Below are 20039 nucleotides of genomic sequence, written 5' to 3' on the forward strand. Positions count from 1 at the left end.
TTCTATATCAATATTGAGGATACTAAACATTAGCCTAATCAATGGAAACATTGGCTGGACTATCCATGTGAATGCCAAACTCTTCAGAAAGCTGTTTTAATCTTTCTTCTAAAATAATATTTTTTTTTACTTCTTCATTATAGTTATATTTCAGATCCTCAATTTCTTCAAAAAAGGAAGGGTTGAAGTTTTCCAGTTCTCTTCTCAACTTTTTTGTTTCTTCCTATTAAAAAGAACAAAGGAGTACTGTCAATATACAGAACTTAGGAAATACACGTCAAAAACAGCTTTTTTGCCTTTTTCTTCAGAGTTCTCGCTTCACTACAGAGACACAAAAATCTACTCAGAAACAGCAAATTAATGAACACAATCTGCTTTATAAATGTAATGCTTAGAAATTGAGGTGTTGTTTTAGTGTTAGTTTGGATATCAAATAGCTCTTTCTAGCCACCCATAATTTTTCAAAGGATGCTTTTGCCAAGGATAATCTTAGCAACTCACCTTTAATTGCTGTTTTTCTAATTCTGAGGCTTTTAACTGTGCCCGGAGGTCAGCTACATCCGTCATTCCCTTGTCGTTTTTATCCTTCTCAACAATTTCATTATGTCCTGCAAAAAATGTGGACTTGATAGGAAATTAAAGTAATGATAATCAATCACATGACCAATTTTGTTACAGTAGGTTTGCTTTTCTTGAAAGTTGAAACAGTAGAAGTGTGTAAACGCAACTGTGATCAACAACCACCGAAATATATAATATATATTATGGAATATGGGACTAAATGCAATACTGCCTTAGTCAGTGTAGTAGCACACTTCTGAGAAATACAATATTCAGTTTCTCTGAATTACATGCAGGAATTTTTGGAAATTACACAGTTTAAGGATCTTAAAATATATTCATGATTTTAAGAGTGCTTTTTTGTTTTTGTCCCTCCTCCACCCCCAGTGTTATGGCAGTGCACTGCTCTGCAGTGCTCTCCATGTCCTCCTTTGTTTTCCCTATGGGACTGATGCCTGCTAACTCAAATCATTCCACATATCTGGAAATGGCCACTTCTCTGGCAGCTTGGAGCCTTAGGCAAGAGGAGTAGGGAGGAGGGTTTCAATGAACGACAAACCTTACAGTCTTCTGAGGTTTATGAAGTAAATGGTAGCGTGAAATACCCACTTTCTTGGGATAGGAAATCTTGCAAAGATTCCATCCTCTTGTTAGGCTGGATCTTTCATTATAGAAAATTTTTACTAATACTTCCTATAAAAAGGCCGTGTACTCAAAGATCAAAGACCTTAATCTGCTCCAGTTTATGGTACTTTAGCATTAATAGAATCCAGATAATTCTGTGGATTTATTACCATCTCGCACAAATTAAGTGAAAATAGTTATAGGCCCAAAATACATGAAGATCTTTATTAGAGATACTAAAAGAGATTACCAGCTGCAGGACCTTCACTTGTATACGTATGTATGTGGTGCTTATAGTTTTCCACCTGGTGAGCTAGTTCTGCTTTTTCTTTCTGTAATTGATTATTAGTTGATCTGGAATATAAAATAATTTTAGAATTTTAAAAAATCATCATAACGTTTCAGAATATCTAGTAATATAAATAAAAATTCCTTCTGTTTCTTGATCATTCTTATTTCATCTATATTGGCTGAGGAATACAGTACCTTAAAAGCTGAAGCTCCCTGATGAGGCCTTGTTCTGTCCTTGCATCTTCAGAAAATTGTTTGAGAAGCTCAATCTTAAGACAAGTTAAAAAAAAAAAAAAAAAAAGTCTTAGTCTTGAAAACAGTATCCACAGATACTGCAGTTCACATGGGATCACGGAATTACTTCTCTTTGGCATAGCTTAATAAAATAAATGAAAATACTACTAACAGTGAATTTTAAATATATATTATAGATTATTATATAAAATATTAAACAATGGTACAATGGTCTATTATATAAACATGTTATTATATACATGTCTATATAGACATATACATGTCTATTATAAATACTTTTTCCCCTTAGTACTACTTGAGTACAAAGGGGGAAAAAAATGTTTACCTACTATCATTTTCTGCAAAGCTTCTAGTTATTTACAGTACTCTTAAAGCTAGTACAGGTTAGTGCTGTATATTTCATGAAAAGTAAAGAAAGAAGTAAGTATTCACAAGCCAGATTTACAAAAAAAAAAAAAAAGTTATACACATGGATTAAGACATGAGGATAATTTATAGATGTGCTTAAGAAAGTGATACACATAAAGGTGCATAAAAATACTACCAACATGCTTATTTGAATGTATTGTCTGAGTTCCTTTTTAAGTGTGATACAAAAAGTGATTTTTAAATTAAAAAGCAAATATATGTGACGTTGACTAGAAATGACCCGCAGTCGTAAATTAGAAACAGGTTTCTAAACAGAGAAGGAGTTAGGCTGTGGAAGTGCCTTTCAGTAGAAGTTACAGGAGGAAAAAGTTAAAGTCTTTCAAATGTGAAACTGGATGTTGTTTTTTTTAAATACAATGACAATTTATGAACTCCCATAAGGCTACTGTTAGCAACAGACTTTATTCTACTGTCTAAAATTCTTTGACAGTCTCCATTTTGAAACGGAGTTAACCTTGACCACAGGCCATCATCAACATTTGAGACACAAAACAAACCTTGAAGTGTGATGCCCCAGAGTCATACCACATAATAAAATAGTCTTTTTTTTTTTTTTTTTTTCTGCTGTTGGCTTTATGTTAATAATTCTGATTTTAAACTGAAAAGTGAAACCAAGCAAAGCTTTACAAAATAATTATTTTACAGAACTCCACTCTAAGTTCTGCTTATTGAACAAGCTCACCTGCTTCGATAATATATATGACTTTATATTGAAAATTCCTTGTATTCAATACTTTACTCTGAAAATGGCCAGTGCAAGATAGAAGCTAATCTAGGTGGATAGTGCTAGGACTAAATGTCTGACATACTTGAAGTTCAAAATCTTACAGATCTTTTCAAAGATACCTTAGTTTAAAATTCAAGAATTCTTCCATGTGCGAAATATATTTGTAGGACTTACTAAGGTCTGTGTGTAAGATGCCATATTGGAAAGAGATATGAAAATCCCTTTTAGGGACTCAGTCCCCCCAAAATGACCTGGAAGAAAGAGGAATGTTCCGGTGGCAAATTCAATGTGCTGACCAAGCTAGAATGATTTTAAGACAACACGAACCCTCTATACTTACAGGCTTCAAATGATCAATGCAACTAAAATAAAACTACAGAGAAATATTATTTCCCCAGTAAGTGCAAGTCATAAATATATACTGGTAATATGTAGTAAACCTTATTAATCCTGAAGTATCTAAATGTACAATTATGGCATTTTAGACTGAAAAAAACCTCATGGGCTAGAGAATAAATAATATACTCTGCCACTATAGACATTAGAATGAAATTAATCTGTTCTCAGAGTCATCTGGCTAGAGTTTACTCACTTGTTCTTTCAGATCTTTTAAGTTTTTATCAGCATTATGTTCACGTTCTATTGCCTCCTGAAGCAGCTGTTTAAGGTTAGTAATGCTTTCATTTTTTTTAGCAATATCCATTTCCAATTCCTTCAACTTTGTTTCCTGCATCCTGGTAAAAAATAAATATATATATATATACATACATACATACATATATATATATATTAAGAGAGAGATAAGAGCAAAAGCTATTGCATTTGCAGAAATAGAGATGAAAATATTCTCACATAGATGAAATGCTGTAAAATGCATTCTAAATGTTTGGAGCAGAAGCCTAGAAATAATTACTGGTCCTGTTTATAAGCAAGCTGAATGACCATAACAAGAAACGCTTTTTCATGATTTTTGAATAAAAAGGCTCTTCCACATGTTCCACTGTTGCTGACCTTACTTTGTTTCTTTACCAATAACGGCCTGGAATCTTTCTATTGTACTGCACATACATCCCAGCCTACCTCCTACTAAAAACATGCATGTCTTTTACTGCACTCAGCTGATGCAGTGGTGTGCATGGGTCACGTCTCAATTCGGTGTCATATGTTTATAGTATTATAATTTAAAAATTTATGGAAATTATGTACTGAGAAAAAGTTTAATACACATACAGGAAATGAGGACTCCAACAGAAAAAAAAAAAAAAGTTCTACAGTAAATGATGTTTGCCCTGGAGTAACTGTAGTCTGAGAAAGATTCCATTTTCTTTGAGACATACAAGACTACAAAAATGGTTTTGTAGAATCACTGAAATGTCAGTTGGTAAGCACCTCTGAGGTTACCTAATCCAACTCTGAAGAGGCTTTTCAGGTAGTAATAGTCCCCAGTACCTTGCTACCTGCCAAACAGTAGAATGCCAAGGATGAAGTTTTCCCTGGATGAAACTTTTGGATGATGCTCTGTCAAAGACTTTTTATTACCATGTAAGTGCTTTGGAAAACATGTGTGTGAGGTAGACTGCATGATGAAACGCACCAATGAGATTCTCTCGGTTAGCTTTTCTAGGTTGATGTTATTCATTTACTTTAAAATCATGTTAATCTCAAAGCATGTTAAAGCAAATAAAAATTTTTACTCACACCACTTGAAATAGTCAAGTAGAATTAATTAATACATACTCACACCTACCTATATTAACCAAAAAGAATTAGGCACAAATGTTTTTCAAAGAGATAAGCTAAAAGAAAAACTATATTCAAACTATATATTGGGTTGATAATTGTAAGAGTTGAAGTTGTGTTTTTGCAGTGGAAAATTCCACTAACCTTGCATATTCAAAAGTGATTGTGCAGGCATAACACTGGGGGGTATGTTAAGCAGGTAAGGGGACAATGAAGGTCTCACTGTCCCAAAGTATGGAGGATGGCTAAGAAAAACAAGACAAGCAGTTGCAGAATCAGGGAAAAAAAAAATCATGGGCCCCTCCAGTCACAAGGAAAAAAAAAGGGAGGGGGAGGAAGAGGAGAAATTAACAAGGTAAACTTGGTGAAATAAAAATGAACATATGGTATAGTAACAAGCGTCAAGTAGCTTGTGAACCTGTAGTACAGAGCCCATGAGGAAAAATCAAGCACTGGGTAACAGGGAATAGAAGGTTATGATACACGTCTGCTGTGTGCTCCTACTTGCAGGACGCCCGCCCTTGCAATCGTGAATAAAAATGTTAGTTCACTGAGATCCTTGCCTGAGCCTGTGTTTCTGGCTGCAGATTGTTTCTCACATAATGCTAATGCAAACTGTTAAGGGACTACCATCTTTACTGCATGATCCTGTTCTTCTTCCTGTGGCTGGCAGCCAATTTCCCCCAGTAATATGGCTGTCACCTGAGCTTGTATGAAGATATTCTACATCACTGCAGAGTTAGGAGGAAAGGGAAAAAAAAGAACAGCTTTCTGAAGTCTCAGTGAAGTGAAATACCTCAGTCAACATATCAGAGAAGCCACCCAAACTCTGCCAACAGATTCTGTGGGAGTGCAAAACTAAGAAGCGGGTAAAATCATGGGCAGCAGCAGAGAGACTAAAGCTCAACAGCTATTTGACCTCGCCTGCAATCAGACAAGTTTCTTTCTGTTTTGCAGCATATGAGCTTACTTTGTCCTGAGGTCATCCCCGGATAGTAGTATTTTTCTGCAAAAATTTGTTCTCTTCCATTCCTATGCAGGACAGAGGGTGTTTCTTAATAGCATAAGCAGTGTTTCAGTTTCTTGTCCTTTTAGACATGCCAGTACAAGAGATAACACCCAATTTAAAATTCTTGCCTCAAGGAGGGATAAAATTCTCCTTTATTCTCTGTTTTCACGTGAATGTATATTATATCAAACTTCATATTCTGTATCAATGTGCTCATTGTTAAACATGCCAGTGAGAGACCTGACTAGCCTCCTTGGCTGTAGCTCATTTTTGAAAACAGGTATAAACAGTAAAGCATTTTGGCAATGGTTTTGGGCTGACTGTTCCCCAAAACACTTTCTGTAAACAAACCACAAAACAGTACTGAACAGTTTGTTTCTATGAAATAAAAAAAATGCAATTAAAGTAGTTCAGGCTGTCGAGTTAAGATGTCCAGCCTTTAAAAGCAGGTTGTCATAGAAAAAGCATCTGAACTAAGTGCAGAAGTACTGACAAAATAATACAGCATGCCTAAGTTGAAATGTAGAAACTGGTATCATAAAACTATTTTCTTTAGTGTGTTCTACCCACAGTGATGCAAGTGGTACCTGAATTTTAGAACAACTGACTTTCAGGTAACTGACTGGTAAAGGTTTGTAAACATTTGCTATTACTACCAAAGCAAAAGTGACTTTTGATTCTGATTTCAAAGTCTGAATTCTAACTACAAATTTAGGAGTTGGCAATTCCCACAATTCTTTTTATATATACTGTAAAAGATGATCCAATGCTAGTCTCTGAATTTTTCTCCCTTCTACTACAATTAACAGGACCACCTGGCTGACTGCAACTTGCTTTCAGGGCCTCCAGAACACATATGAGGGATCTTTAGCACAGGTCCCAAGGAGCACGGAAATCCCAGTGGGCTTCCTAACAACCTCTGCATGTTTACGTGGTTAAATGTAGACAAATAAATGCAGCCATGCTGGAAAATGCAGTCTGTGGGACTCCATTTTTTTTTTCTTCCCCAGGTTGCTATCTTTGTGGTAAGGTACTGAAATATATGCTTTTTATATTCAGCAAAAATGCTGATATTAATCCACAAAGCACAAAGACACTACATTTGAGTAGCAAGGAACACAAAATACGTCCTCTACCAAAACTATCCAGGAGTCTACAGCTGATCGGAAGAAAGAAGAAGGCCAGTACTTAAGGATGGTAGCACTCTGCTGGATTCATATCAGAGATCCATATACTGAATCTACATACTAATATAGAACCAGAAAATAATATTAAAAGTATCTTCAAAAGAGGAAAGAAAAATTACGAAAATGAAAGCCTTTATTTTTTTTGCTAATACTTAAAGAGGAATGAAAAAGAACTTAATTCACAATTCCTACCTTGTTACAACAACTGATTTGCAGCTTTTCCTGTCAGCTTCATCAAGCTGAGGGCCTGTGTTCTCAGCCAAATTTAGCCTCTTAATGGCTTCCTCCAGCTGTACGGTTAACTTCTCATTTAATATCTCCAAGTTATTCTTTGCTATTCGTAGCTTCTCTCCACTGTCAGCTTCCTATTGTTCAATAAAAACAAAGTTTTATAAAATAAATAACCTCCTACGAAGCACTGGGTTATCTAAACAGATGGTGAGAGAGATTAAGCGCTGATGGTGTATCCTAGATAGATGGTATCTCAGATCACCAGCACTAAAACTTACACATACTCTAATGTCCTGTTTCTTGGATGTCTCCTCTCCACATATAATTAAGAATTTGGTCATGGCAATACTAATACTAAGAAAAGCGTCTATTTCATTTCAACCATTTTTTAAAAAGTAAGACAATTACCACATCCAGTAACTACTGGAAATAAAGGGATACGTTACAATGATCATACCTTCTTCAGCTCTTTTCGTAGCCTCTCATTTTCAGTAATGACTTTTTCCACTCCTTTTGTTTTAGATTCGTAATGCATGCTCAGCTGTCCCCCCAGATGAAGTTTCATTTTTTCCATTTCAGACTAAATAGTAAACAGTTTGTTAAAACACATATATATTACTTAATAGAAAATTTCCGATTTCCATTTTTAAACCACATCAGAGTTACACCTATCTAGCACACTATATTTCATCATGTTTAAATATATTCTTAACATAAAAATTACCATTACATAAATCATGCAGTATATTATTCTAAAATGAAGTTTTGATTTTGTGTTCTACAAGTTTCATATTTGATATATTGGCAACACTTCTGTACTAATCAATGTCAATAATAGGCCTGCTGTTAACGTTTCCTACTATAGTATATAAGCTGCTATCTAAATATAGTTATTTAATATGAATCAGTACCTTTAACTTCTCATTTTCCTGTTCAAGACCAAGTAATTTCACATTAGAAACCACAGCTGGAGTTTTTTTCAGATCTTCATTTTCCCTTTGGACTCTCTCTACAACCTTTTTCATCAAACCAATTGTTTTTTCCAGTTCTGGAATTGTCTTTCCACTTCTACCAGCCTGTGCAGAGGGGAAAAACATAGTGAGGTAAATACTTCAAGCTAACATTCTGAGATGCTCCAAATCATGTTTTACAGCATGTTTTTCCACTGCTTTCTATTTGTTGAAAAGTTGTCATAGTTTGTGTCTTGAAACATAAAGATTCTTGCATACTTACTTCCCTGAAAAGTCTAGTGATATATTTACTCCCAAGGTAAACATATCAGCTCTCTCATTTCCTGTTACCTAAAAAAGCTGCAGTTAAGTCCAAAAATTTGCTGTATTTTATGAAATAAAGTGAAACACTATGAAAATAAATCAAAGTACTCAAGTTTTTATTGTAGAGCAGTATCCTGATCCAACTGACCATGCTTGAATGCTAACACTGTCTAAAGAATAAAGAAAAAATAATGACTGTATGGGAGCTTGACCGAGTAAGGTGGCCCTTTTTTTAGCAATCATATTTCTACTGGATTAGAGTGACAGAACTACAGCTTAAAGCACAAGTAAATAAATAATAATAACAGTAATTAATTAAAATTAATTAATTAACAATAAAATTCTCTATTTTTCTTCTTCCACTGCATTCATTTATAACGTAGATAAACTGTTAAAGGGTGTTCAAAAGCTTTTATTTTCTTATATTCTTTGTGGCAATGGACTCCCTCAGCAATAATGATTTAACAATGCCACTGTTTCCAGTTCTGGGGCCATGAAGTACCTCCTGTTCTTTCCACAGAGATAAAAGCCACAGTATAGCAGAAAATAGGGATGAATTTAGTACTAGGAACTCTACATAAAGCTACATAGTAAGCACATTTTGAAAGTGAGAATTACATAACTTCTCTAGAAGCACTGAAGGAATTTGGAGGTTTTTCATAGTACATTGCAGAACTAAAGAAAAATCTTTAGTTTGTGTCTGGAAAAGAAGGAAGATTTAAAGTTTGCTGCCTCCTCAGAACCTCTGAATGAAGCAATTTTATAAAATGCCTTATCCAAAAAATACCACTGCATAATAGTGAGCCAAATACACAAGCAGTCCCTGCAATGTACAAGAAAAAGAATGGGAAATACACTGTTTTTTACAGAAACAAAACTCATTCTCCTTGTATACCTCAAAAGCTACAAAGACTCTTCCTTAAGTCTGCTTACTTTAGGAAGCACAGGCCACACAAATAGTTTGACAGGTCAGTGACAGGAGAGGCACTCAGCATACCTGAAGCATTTTTCCATTAACTTTTAAAATATATGCTCTATTAAAATATTTGAGTAAAATTGAAGTGTCATCTTGTATAGTAAAAGAAACAACTTCACTAACAATAACTTACACTTCCTAACAGCTGCATCAAATCAAACTCCTACCTTTTTAAATCATAAATCTGTATTACATATTTACATAAATACATTAATATAATTTTTATTACCACAGCTGTAAACTCCTATTTTTGGTAGAAATACATTTCTGAAGATAGCTTTAATGCAAATGACAAAACTAGGCCACAATAGTTCAAATATTGTAGCTCTGTTCCCTCTGACTGAATTTCATTAATTTATTATAACACTTTAACAATACAAGTAAGAACAATGCCTTTTTTCTTTCAGATGATTCCAGGTAATTTAGCTTTAATAAAATGTTTATATTTTTCATATTTTTGTTTAATATAATATTGATGAAAAATGCTGTTACGATACTTACCCCTCTAACATTGCCCAGTTTTCCTTCAAGATCTGCTTTCTCCTTTTTGAGAAGTTCACACATTTCTTTTAAGTCACCCACTTGGTCCTCAAAAAAACAAATTGATAAGCACCTTATTTATTTAGATTTCAAACTGAAATGAACAGTAACAAAGTTACTATTGGCTTACTTTGAAAAAAATAATAATAAATTAATTTCACATTGCAATGACATTTTTCATCGTTTCTACCAAGCTTTCTCATCTTGTGTAAAAACACTAATAGTATGTACAAAAAACAAAAAACCAGCTTATTTTTAAGAGACCCCCTAACCTGTGCCAGTTTAAAGTGGACAAAAGGTAGAGATGTTACCTTTAGTCTTGGCAAATCTCTATTGGCCTGCTCTAGCTGGAATCTTAGCTCAACATTTTCAGATGATAATCTTAAATTTTCCTTTAGAACATCTTCTCTTCGATATTGATCATTTGATCCTACTCCTGATGTCTTCAGAAAACAGAGAGAGAAGTAAATTATTATTAAATAATAAGACATTATATTTGTTGTACCTGTTTGTAGCTCATAAAGAGCAAGAGAAAATTACTACTTTTCACAGAAAAAAAGATCAAAACAAAATACTCAAAGAACAGGATACTATCTTTCTGGAATTTATTCACCACTGAAATTTTGTGAAACATAATTGATCATAATTGTATCACCAACTAACGAGATCTACTTGCTTAACCGCTATAGAAAGCATACTAATTAGTATAAACCCATAAAAAAAAAAGTGTCAAACTAGAACTAAGTCTCAATCTATTGCCTAGAAATAAAGCTCAAAGTCTACAGACAAAAAAAGCTACTGAGTATGGTAAGCTGTGACACTGTACCTAGGAACAGAATCTGATTTTCAGGGCGCATTCTGTTTATTAAATACTACATATGGCGTACAAATTTCACTGAAGTCAAACAGATCATAGAGTGAGTTAGTTCCTATGTTTTAGGTCTTTAACCGTGGAGACTAGTCATTTCTATTACATAAAGGGTACTTTATATGCCTTATTGCAATTGTAGGTATATGGAAAATTATTACCCAACACTGGTAACATCTTTTGATAATAATCAGTTTTTGTTTATGTAATTAACCATATAAGCCATTACTCTACACTAACTATGACAGAAATCAAGTACTTGCTTCAATATAGCACTTTTTCTAAGTATAACACATTATAAGTTTCAAAGAGCAAAGGTCATCAATTAGCTGCATGCATCATTGTGATTGTAAACTTTCTAAGCTTCTGTCAATTCTATAATTTTGATCTATTTGTGAGCTGACATACATGTAAATTGTGAAAGGCTAGGATTTGCTTTATGGACCACTTTAATATCCCTGCAGAGCTTTCAAGACCACTGCATTATGAAGATCAAACTATTCTAATTCTATGTCGTTTCTACAGAACAAACACTAGAGGACTACCATAGTATCAAACCTCAGGCATTTCACAGAGTTCTGGGGTTATTACAACTCCCTCTGTACCACTTCGGTAAGTTTCACATTTATTCTCTGGAGTGTGTTGATTCATTTCATTATTGACATTTATTTTTCCTACTTCATAGTTGTTAGCTTGATTAGAAGGCTCTCCTGAATCAGACTGATTGCAGCTCATTCTGTCAGCGCAAGGCTCTTCTACACTTTTTTCTTCATCAACATTTGATTGTTTGCATGTTTCTTGCTTCCTCTCCTGCTCTTCAAATTCCTCACTATTTTTTCCATTTTCAGGTTGGGTTATATTTTCTTCTTTATCACTGTGATTCTCTTCAGCTTTCAATTGTTCCCAACAAATATCTGTGTCCTTGCATTGTTCATTATCTTCAGGATGCTGTTCAGAAAACACTTCAGCACTTGCATCCTTTGTAGCCTCACAGCCTTCATTACGCACGATGCATGTTTGTATGCCTGCTTCCTCATCTATTTCATTGCCACCAGTAATTCTAAGATTAGTTTGATGTTTGATTTCATCCCTATTTGAAATAGGTTTCTTTTGAAGGTAATTCAGATACTCTTGTTTACTGATACTGACAGGAACAGAGTTGGTCAGTTCAGTTTGGTAACAACTCTGATTCAAGTTGAAGATAGAATGAAGCATGAAAGGAAAGCAAAAGACGGTAAAACAAAACAGGAAATAAAGAAACATAGGCTGAATTTTTAAATCTGTGTCATGAAGGATTAAGATAACCTAGTAATTCAATATTCCTAATACAGTAAACTTTATAAAGCAAAACAAACAACAACCAACCAAACAAAAACATCTAATGTAACCAATGTAACTAAAATCCAGCTTAGAATTTTCTCAAACTGCGTATGCTAAATTTTCGATTAATATAGCATATAAAAGTAGTCTCTCAGTTGCAGACTTGTGTATATGACAATATATATCCTTTATTTCTTCACATTAGGAAGTTGAGTATTTCATCTTCTACCTGCAGAACACAGAATCTAGAAATTCTTTTTTTTTTTTTTAACACCATAAATGGAGTATTTCATATCCTGGTCTAGAATGCTATAATCTGAAATAAAATCTGCCTAGTGATACAGAATAGTAAATAAGTAACAATTTTTTTTTGGTTAAATAGGTGTAATATTTCGAGGTAATATGATTGTATATTAACTTACCGAGGGCCTAGAATATGTCTCTCTTGAATACTGTCTCTGTAATGCATGAAGCTTTTCCTGGAGGTATTGATTTTTTAAATGTAACTCTTCTACAACAGAATCTCGCGGGATTGCTTGCTGTGTTCTACATATAAAAATGAATCAAGCCAGAATAAACACATGGCTATTTCTATGCAGAAAACCATCCCTTTATGTAAAACAAACATGAACTTCTCGATTGCTGGACAGAATTTTCTAATATTAATGGACAGAATTTTCTGGTATTGATGGACTAGTTATACTAAATCAGCCACATACACAATTTCAACTAATCCCCATAAATCGAGAGTATCTATTTTGGGAAAAGCAATCTGCTCTCTTGAGATGTGTACAGCTTCTATTACCGTGGCACAACATCCACTGTTATAACAGATACAGTGATTATGAATACACTCCACAATTGCAATTTCTCAGCTCCAGTATCTTTCCCCAACTTGAAATTAGAACTACAGTTTTACATAAAAAGAACTAGGTTTTTCATATTTAACGTTTGGAATAACAAACCATTGCTGCATATTCTCTGAACATGCATAACTGATCCCTACCAGCTTTAAGTTTTCTCATCACAGACTCAAAGAAGGGCTTTTGCAACTTGGTCTGTTTTTTTCTAGTTGTATCAGTTGATCTCTTTCCTTAGATTTTTTTCTCATTTAGATTTCTTATTTTTTATAGATTCTTTTGAAATGCCTCTCACCTCATATGAGCAACTTCATTTTCTAAATCTAGATTCCGTTTTCTTAGTTCTTCCAGCTCTTTTTCAGTCTCTGAGGCTCTTACTCCAACAACACGGTCAACAGTGACACCAGTAGTTTTCAGTTTCTTCTGTAGAGTAATTTTCTCTTTTTCAGCCCTGCAACATCCAGTAAATTTGCATCTAAAACTTTATTTGCTGACTTGCTTTCTTTAGAAGAAAATATTTTCCATCTTAAAGAATCCACACCTGCCAATTATTTGCTCACTATACTACACCCCTTTTTCTTGTTTATTATGGTTACCATACAGATAGACACAGCTTTACAAACAAATAAATAAATAAATAAAAATAAAGAAATTACAAATATTAGAAAAAATAGCAAACGTGAAGTTAGCAGCATGCATATCATAAATCACTTGGTCTCACCTGTGTTTTATGTGAAATTCCTGAAAGATTTGGTAAGAATGCCAATTTGAAGCTGTTTCAAACCACAATCTAACAATGGCTACGACTACCATCATTTGGTCGTGATCACCAACCATCATTACTACATATTCTATTTGTAAAATCCTGCCATTACTGTATTGAAGTAAACTTAACTTTCATGGAGGCCATGCATATATGTGGTGGTTGGCTTTATTTGTTTTTTTTGTTTTTTTTTTTTTTTTTGTCGTTGTTGTTGTTTTGAAGTTTTCTATCTCATAATGCTAGAACTGTTAGTACTGCAGTAACACAGCACATGACAGTAGCAGCGCATTCAGTCCTAGCAGTCTGATGAAATAACACAACGTAAGAAACAGCCTGTCTTCATGAAACTGTTACTTTTTTCATGGAAATAACAGAACAGTATATACGAGAAGCATAATAAAGATCTTAAATTAGTTTTATTCAGAGGCTGTTTCTTCTAAATATGGTTGTCAGCTTCTACAAGTATATGCTAAAGGAGTAACTTGCTACTTGAAAATTAATTTATTCTTTTAATCTCAATAGCAAGGTCAAATCTAGGCATCAATCTTACAAACATAACAAGCTGTTATAATTGTGTGGCAAACACCTGTATTTCTCTTATGCCATCAGTTTGTAGCTGAATGCATTAAAAACAACTTACTTCGTATAAAGTTCCTTCAATGTACTGAACTGTTTTAACAAAGTATCCATTTCTTTTTCCTTTTCTTTTAGTTTGTTCCGCATCCCTTCCGTTCTGATTTGCCATTTTTTGCTTTCTTCCCATCTAATTATTTCCTCCTTGGAAGTCTGCAAAGCATAAAAACAAATTATGTACTTTTTGATTTTTTTTTAAGTGAACGAACACATTAGAAAACCATACATGATATATTTTTCATTTCTAAATTTAAAACAATAAGCAGTAGTTCGGTAAAGAGCAGTCCAACTTGGATACTTTAAACTTGCTGTAGTGACTGGCATATAAAGCTGATGAAGTTTAATGTTATTACAAAATTCATCCTCACCTTTTAATATTCATTTTACAGAAAAGGAGTGATACATTTTTGGAAATTAGGGTTGCTTATGAAATATATCCTTTTAGTTTGAACTACAGGCGAGTAAAAAAGACAGCTTTCCTATGCCAATTTACAGCACATCTTTTTTCTTACAGCTCAACAGGAGTCTATATGCCCTTGCTGCGAAGCTGTACCACTGTTCATTTGATTTTTTTCTACAAAAAATAGAATTTCTGCTAACAATTACAATCATGTAGCTATAAAAATGATGTAAAACCTGTACCTACATGATCACAAATGACTACTAAAAAATCACCTGTAAGCAATTTTTTCATTTGTTTGCTGAACTTTTCCCTTCCTTCAGTTAGTCCCTGTACTATCTTTTCTGTCTTCACTCTAAACAGTTACTGCTACTAAAAAAATGGACAGAAAGTAAATTATTGCAAAAAGGAAAAAAAAAGTTTGAGAAAAATATCTTTAGACACTAAGCCACAGGTATATAAAAATTCTCAAACTACCTGGAAGTTCAGTCTTAAAATCATATTTAATATTATAAAGAGTCTGAATGTCATGCAAGCATGCTATAATGTTCTAGTATACCCTATGGTTACCATGACAAGCCAGTAATTTGTTACTGAAATAGCAAAAGACCAAAAAAAAAACAACAACAACAAAAAAAAAGAGGTAAAATGAACTCATCTCTAGCAGATCAGAACCACCTCTAAGTGGAAACTGCTATTGTGAAGAATAATCACTTATGCAGACATCATCCCTTCACAGCTCTTGCTCCCAGGTACTTCATATTTTCATCATTGCACTGATTTCACAAATGTGCATTTGACATCTCTTGCATAATTAATTTCACTGATACCTGTAAAATCTTAGTTTTCTATAACGGATCTTTAATTCTACAAAAAGGGCAGGAAAATATACCAGCACTTAGACTACTGTTTCAGCAGGAGCTGCAACAAAGACCACTGGAAACTTGAAAAAGTGTCTCAAAACTGCTTCTGACCTGATAAAGTTTGGCTGGTTATCTGTTGTTTTTAGAAGCAGTGGGGAGAACTGAACTGCCTGTACTTAAGCTGATGATGTCTTTCAAAGCCACAATCTCAGTATTCATCACATACCTTGTCTTCTTGTCTTCTTACACTTTTTCTTTCCGATTCTTCATATTTCTTCTCAAGTTCATTTTCCAACTTTTTAACTTTTTTCTGAAGTACATCTGTCAGATTTTGCTCATCAGCTTTATTCTGAAAAATTATAAACTTTCACCAACTTAAAGTTTAATGACTACTACTTAAGTATTTTTCTCCTCTCAAAAAATAAGCACTTTAATTCCAGTTGGTGGAATTAGCTTACAACATAAATGACCTTTTTAAAATTATCTTTACATTACAATACGTCAAGAATTTAACTTTGCATTCTAAACTAAATAATCAGCAAGTAGTTAAATTAAAAAATAAAGTTTAGACAATTATACTGTACACCCTTCACTTCTCTTCTGAATGGAGAAATAAGGGCAACCAGGAAGATCACAAAATTCAAACCAACCATTTTTCAAAGAAGCTTTAAAGGTAGAAATTCTACTCTTCAGGCTTTCACATTATTTCAAGGAAAAAAATATTTTTCAGCCTCTTCATTCTATTTGAGACATAATTCCAACAGCAAAAGGTAATAGCTCACATGTAACCCAGTTGATGAGCATGCCAAGATTTTTAGATCAAGTATCAGTTTTAATGCCTGTCAAAGGTACTTACTCTTTCCCCCCAAAACCAGCCTATCTGATGCAGAAACTTGACCAAGATCAAACATTTTTTAAAAATCACTTCTACCTGAATGCTACTGGTAAGTCTCCTAATCCTCTTTTTCAGTTCTTCATTCTCCTTTTCGATTTCATTTTTTTCTCTCATTACTTTAGTGAATGTTTTTTGTTTCTTCTGAAGTTCTTGGTTCAACTCTTCCTTTTCATCTAACAAAGCACTCTCCCTGTTTTTACTTATTTTAAGGTTATCTGTAAGTTTTGAAATTTGATTATTTAATTCCTCTATCTGTGCCTAGAGGGAAAAAACAGTAAAAATAAATAAATCAGGATTAACAGCAATATAACAATGCAATAGAAATACATTACCTAGTACTCACCATGAGACCCTTTGTTTCCCTGTCAACAATCTCCTGGACATTCATATATGCCTCTTTTTGTGATGCTGCAGAAATAATCTGCTGTTCAGCATTAGCGGTCATTTCTGCTCGGAGTTCCAAAAGTGCTTTACTCAGAGCCTAAAAATAACCAATACAAGTTCTTATAAGCAAAGAAGCTGCAAATATGAACATTAAAAAACAAAAAAATGCAATTGTATTTTACTATGTCAAATTATGAAACTGTATTCTACCTCCTGCTGTACTTATACATAGAATACTTAAGTATTAAGCCACATTAAAAATTTATGTTCATTAGTGACATAAGTATGTAATTTTTGACGACTAACTTTTTGCTGCTTCTCTTTCATGCCTAACTGGCTCTTTAACTGTTCCACCAGGTTTTTCAGTGTTGCTGTGGGTGCTCTATTATTTGCTTCTTTTTGAACTTCTAGTTCAGCTTTTACGTTGGCTAATTCCTTCTCCATCTGAGCTACCAAGTTCTTCAATCCATTTGCTTCATCTTTCAATTGTTCCACATCAACTGTGTGCTTTTTCTGAAGCCTAATATAAAATAAGAATTAATATATTGATAGTGTACAAGCCTAACATAAAATAAGAATTAATATATTGATAGTGTACATTGCAATAATTAAGCCAGCAAACTCCAAATAAATAACAGAAGGCACAGTGTTGTATTTTTTACTGTAAAAGCAAATAATAAACAAAAAACTCCTTGCCTCTACAAGAATGCCTCCACTTAATATGAAAATTATACAAGAGTATCAATATAATGAGACAAGAACATTGTCATTCTAATTCCTATCCCTAACTGCAAAGAAAGAATCGTCCTTTTTTTCCCTTTTAAACAGGGGTTAAATTTTAATGAGTTTAAACCCATAAGGCAGCAAGCTCAAGTGGATGGGGGCAATCATGACAGCTTAAAGACAACTCATATACCAACTCACTGAATATTTTTTCACTGGATAGCACACAATAACAGAATTGCATTTCTGAAGCCATGATTTTTCAATATTTTTAGTATTAGCCATAATGCAGGGCCACAAAAACAAAATAGTTCATATAAATATTTACCAACCATGGTAACAATCTTGAGTTAGTTTTTTCAGCCAAACCTGAAATTCAGCAAAGACATGCTCACTTCAACAGAACACGTCAGTAACATCAATACATAGCTGACCAACAGTGACTTATGTTAACAGCCTAAAAACTTACTGGTCTCTGATAGTCTCAAACTCTTTGATTTTCATTAAAGTAATCTGTTTTTGCTTCTCTAACTCAGATGACGTTTTCTTCAATTTGCCAACAAGTGAAGCAAGAGAATTGTCCTGTTCTACTACAGTTTGCTCCATTTCAGCTAAACGGAGGAAATGTTTGCTGCTGGGAAGTGATGAAGGCTTTTCCATTAACTCCTGTAAAACAGAACAAATGTGCATGATAAACACTTTAAGCTTTAAATCAAAGGTAAGTGTTAGTGATACATTATAAACTCAATCCTAAACATAAACAAGCATTAATATCTATCATGTTTATCTCCTGAGATGCAATTCTTAGTCCACAGAAAAAACAGTAATGCTACTTGGAAATGAACGTCCTACATGGAAAAATTTACAGAATAAATGTAGGTGTCACCTTATCATAAAGTGTCAAGAGAAAACATGTATTAAAAATGGGTTTATTGCAACCAAAGAGTTAATAAAAAGAATATAGAAAAAGTACACCCCCCTCTCTCCCCTAGAAGTCTATACATTAGAATATAAAGAATGATACTATATACTAAGGCAGTAACTTTGGTTTTTTATACTTGTCCTCTAATCCACCTATACTAAATTCTTTCATCAATTCCTCAGTTCTCTCTATATCAACCATCCATTTTTTCTTCTTGTCATTATTTACTTGTGACTACAAAACTGTTTTTTTGAGTAACAATTTTCAAAATTTGGAAACAATTTCACTAATGCCATAAATATACACAACTCACCAAAGCAGTCTGTTTGAATTTATTAAGGGAATTGTCTGTACATAACTCTAACTTCTGGTGTAGAACTCTAAGGTCTTCTTCATGTTTCTTTGCTATTTCCTCTTGTTCCTGTTAGTTCAAAATAAATATGCAACTCTACTGATGCACATTAATCCAGCAATTCATGATCCAACAGTATCCAGCAGTACCCATCAATTGCTCAATTATTGATCAGCCTTACTCCCCAAATTTTCCTCTAACTCTTCTGTTTTTTAAAATTCTTTTCTTCTTCTTGTTAAACTCAATGATTATAATTTTTTTTTTCCCTTTCTCTTTTTAATACTTACTCTTGGAAAAAAAAAAATCCACCATTGCAGTTTTAAGCTATATTGCAAGCAGTGTGGTGCAACAGGATAAAAGCTGAAAAGCAAAGTAGTTGCTCCTCACCAACTATGACTACACATAGTAAGAATATAAAAAAGATGCTCTAACACAAGGTTTATATTTTAAAAACTTATTTTAAATTACAGTATATTTAAGAAGTATATTTTCCATAAATGCATATCTTTCATATATTTTTCATATTCACTACAACATGCAATCCACCAATCCCGGTTGTAAATACTTGAAAATTCTATGAATGTATAATATATGGAGTCCACTTTTCACAGCAAACTTCTAATATTCTTCCTGTCACACCAGTTTAATTCCTAGACCAATACCACATACATAAACCTCTTGACTGAGCAAGTCTCCTTCTTTAAAGAAGTTAAAATATTCTACATGAACTTTCTACAGAAAACAAAAATAGTTCTATTCTCTCTGAGGTATTTTTTTTTTTTTTTTTTTTTTTAAGATTTCACTAGCAATGAGATTAACAAAGAATCATTAAAGTCTTAAAAATGAAATAAATTTATGCAAAACATAACTACCTCTCTTGCTTTAGCCAGCAAATGTTGGTATTTTTTTAGCACTTCCTCCTTCTGATTTAATCTTGCTTGCATATTTGCAATGGTTTGATGAGCAATTTTTATTGCATGATGGTACTCTGGATCATCTTCTTTTTTTCCTAATTCAGCTATTATTTTCTCTCTTTCTGATGTTGCAGGTAAACGAAGTCTTAGTTCATTTATAACTTTGTCTCTTGATAAGATATTTTGTTCAGCTTTCCACAAAGCAGTTTCCTTTTCTTTTAATTTCTAGAACAAAAGGCAGTTATTGCATTTACAGACTTCAAATGCCGAAAAAAGATCTTTTTAAAAAAATGTAGCA

The 20039-nt window shown here is 33.4% G+C and overlaps 1 protein-coding gene across 4 annotated transcripts in view; it reads right to left on the bottom strand.

Annotated features, from left to right (window-relative positions):
- Positions 1–34: 34 nt before the first annotated feature.
- Positions 35–20039, bottom strand: part of CEP290 (centrosomal protein 290) — a gene marked incomplete at its 3' end in the record, with an annotated part of 53660 nt that continues 33655 nt past the window's right edge. For 2 of the 4 annotated variants that reach the window (XM_084294620.1, XM_084294621.1), the window contains 20 exons: positions 19700–19966; positions 18789–18896; positions 18023–18219; positions 17137–17350; positions 16790–16927; positions 16483–16704; positions 15778–15900; positions 14296–14441; positions 13188–13343; positions 12455–12578; positions 10156–10287; positions 9806–9892; positions 7966–8130; positions 7512–7634; positions 7016–7188; positions 3480–3621; positions 1672–1745; positions 1436–1539; positions 502–608; positions 35–223 (listed from right to left, as the gene is read on the bottom strand). In XM_084294620.1, coding sequence (XP_084150746.1) covers positions 35–223; positions 502–608; positions 1436–1539; positions 1672–1745; positions 3480–3621; positions 7016–7188; positions 7512–7634; positions 7966–8130; positions 9806–9892; positions 10156–10287; positions 12455–12578; positions 13188–13343; positions 14296–14441; positions 15778–15900; positions 16483–16704; positions 16790–16927; positions 17137–17350; positions 18023–18219; positions 18789–18896; positions 19700–19966 — 2991 coding nt within the window. Of the gene's footprint in view, positions 224–501; positions 609–1435; positions 1540–1671; positions 1746–3061; positions 3139–3479; positions 3622–7015; positions 7189–7511; positions 7635–7965; positions 8131–9805; positions 9893–10155; positions 10288–12454; positions 12579–13187; positions 13344–14295; positions 14442–15777; positions 15901–16482; positions 16705–16789; positions 16928–17136; positions 17351–18022; positions 18220–18788; positions 18897–19699; positions 19967–20039 lie in introns of those variants that run through there. The other 2 variants (XR_014618822.1, XR_014618823.1) reach the window with 2 other exon arrangements.

This window comes from Netta rufina, assembly GCF_964035555.1.
Source record: "Netta rufina genome assembly, chromosome: 1".
NCBI classification, from domain to species: domain Eukaryota; kingdom Metazoa; phylum Chordata; class Aves; order Anseriformes; family Anatidae; genus Netta; species Netta rufina.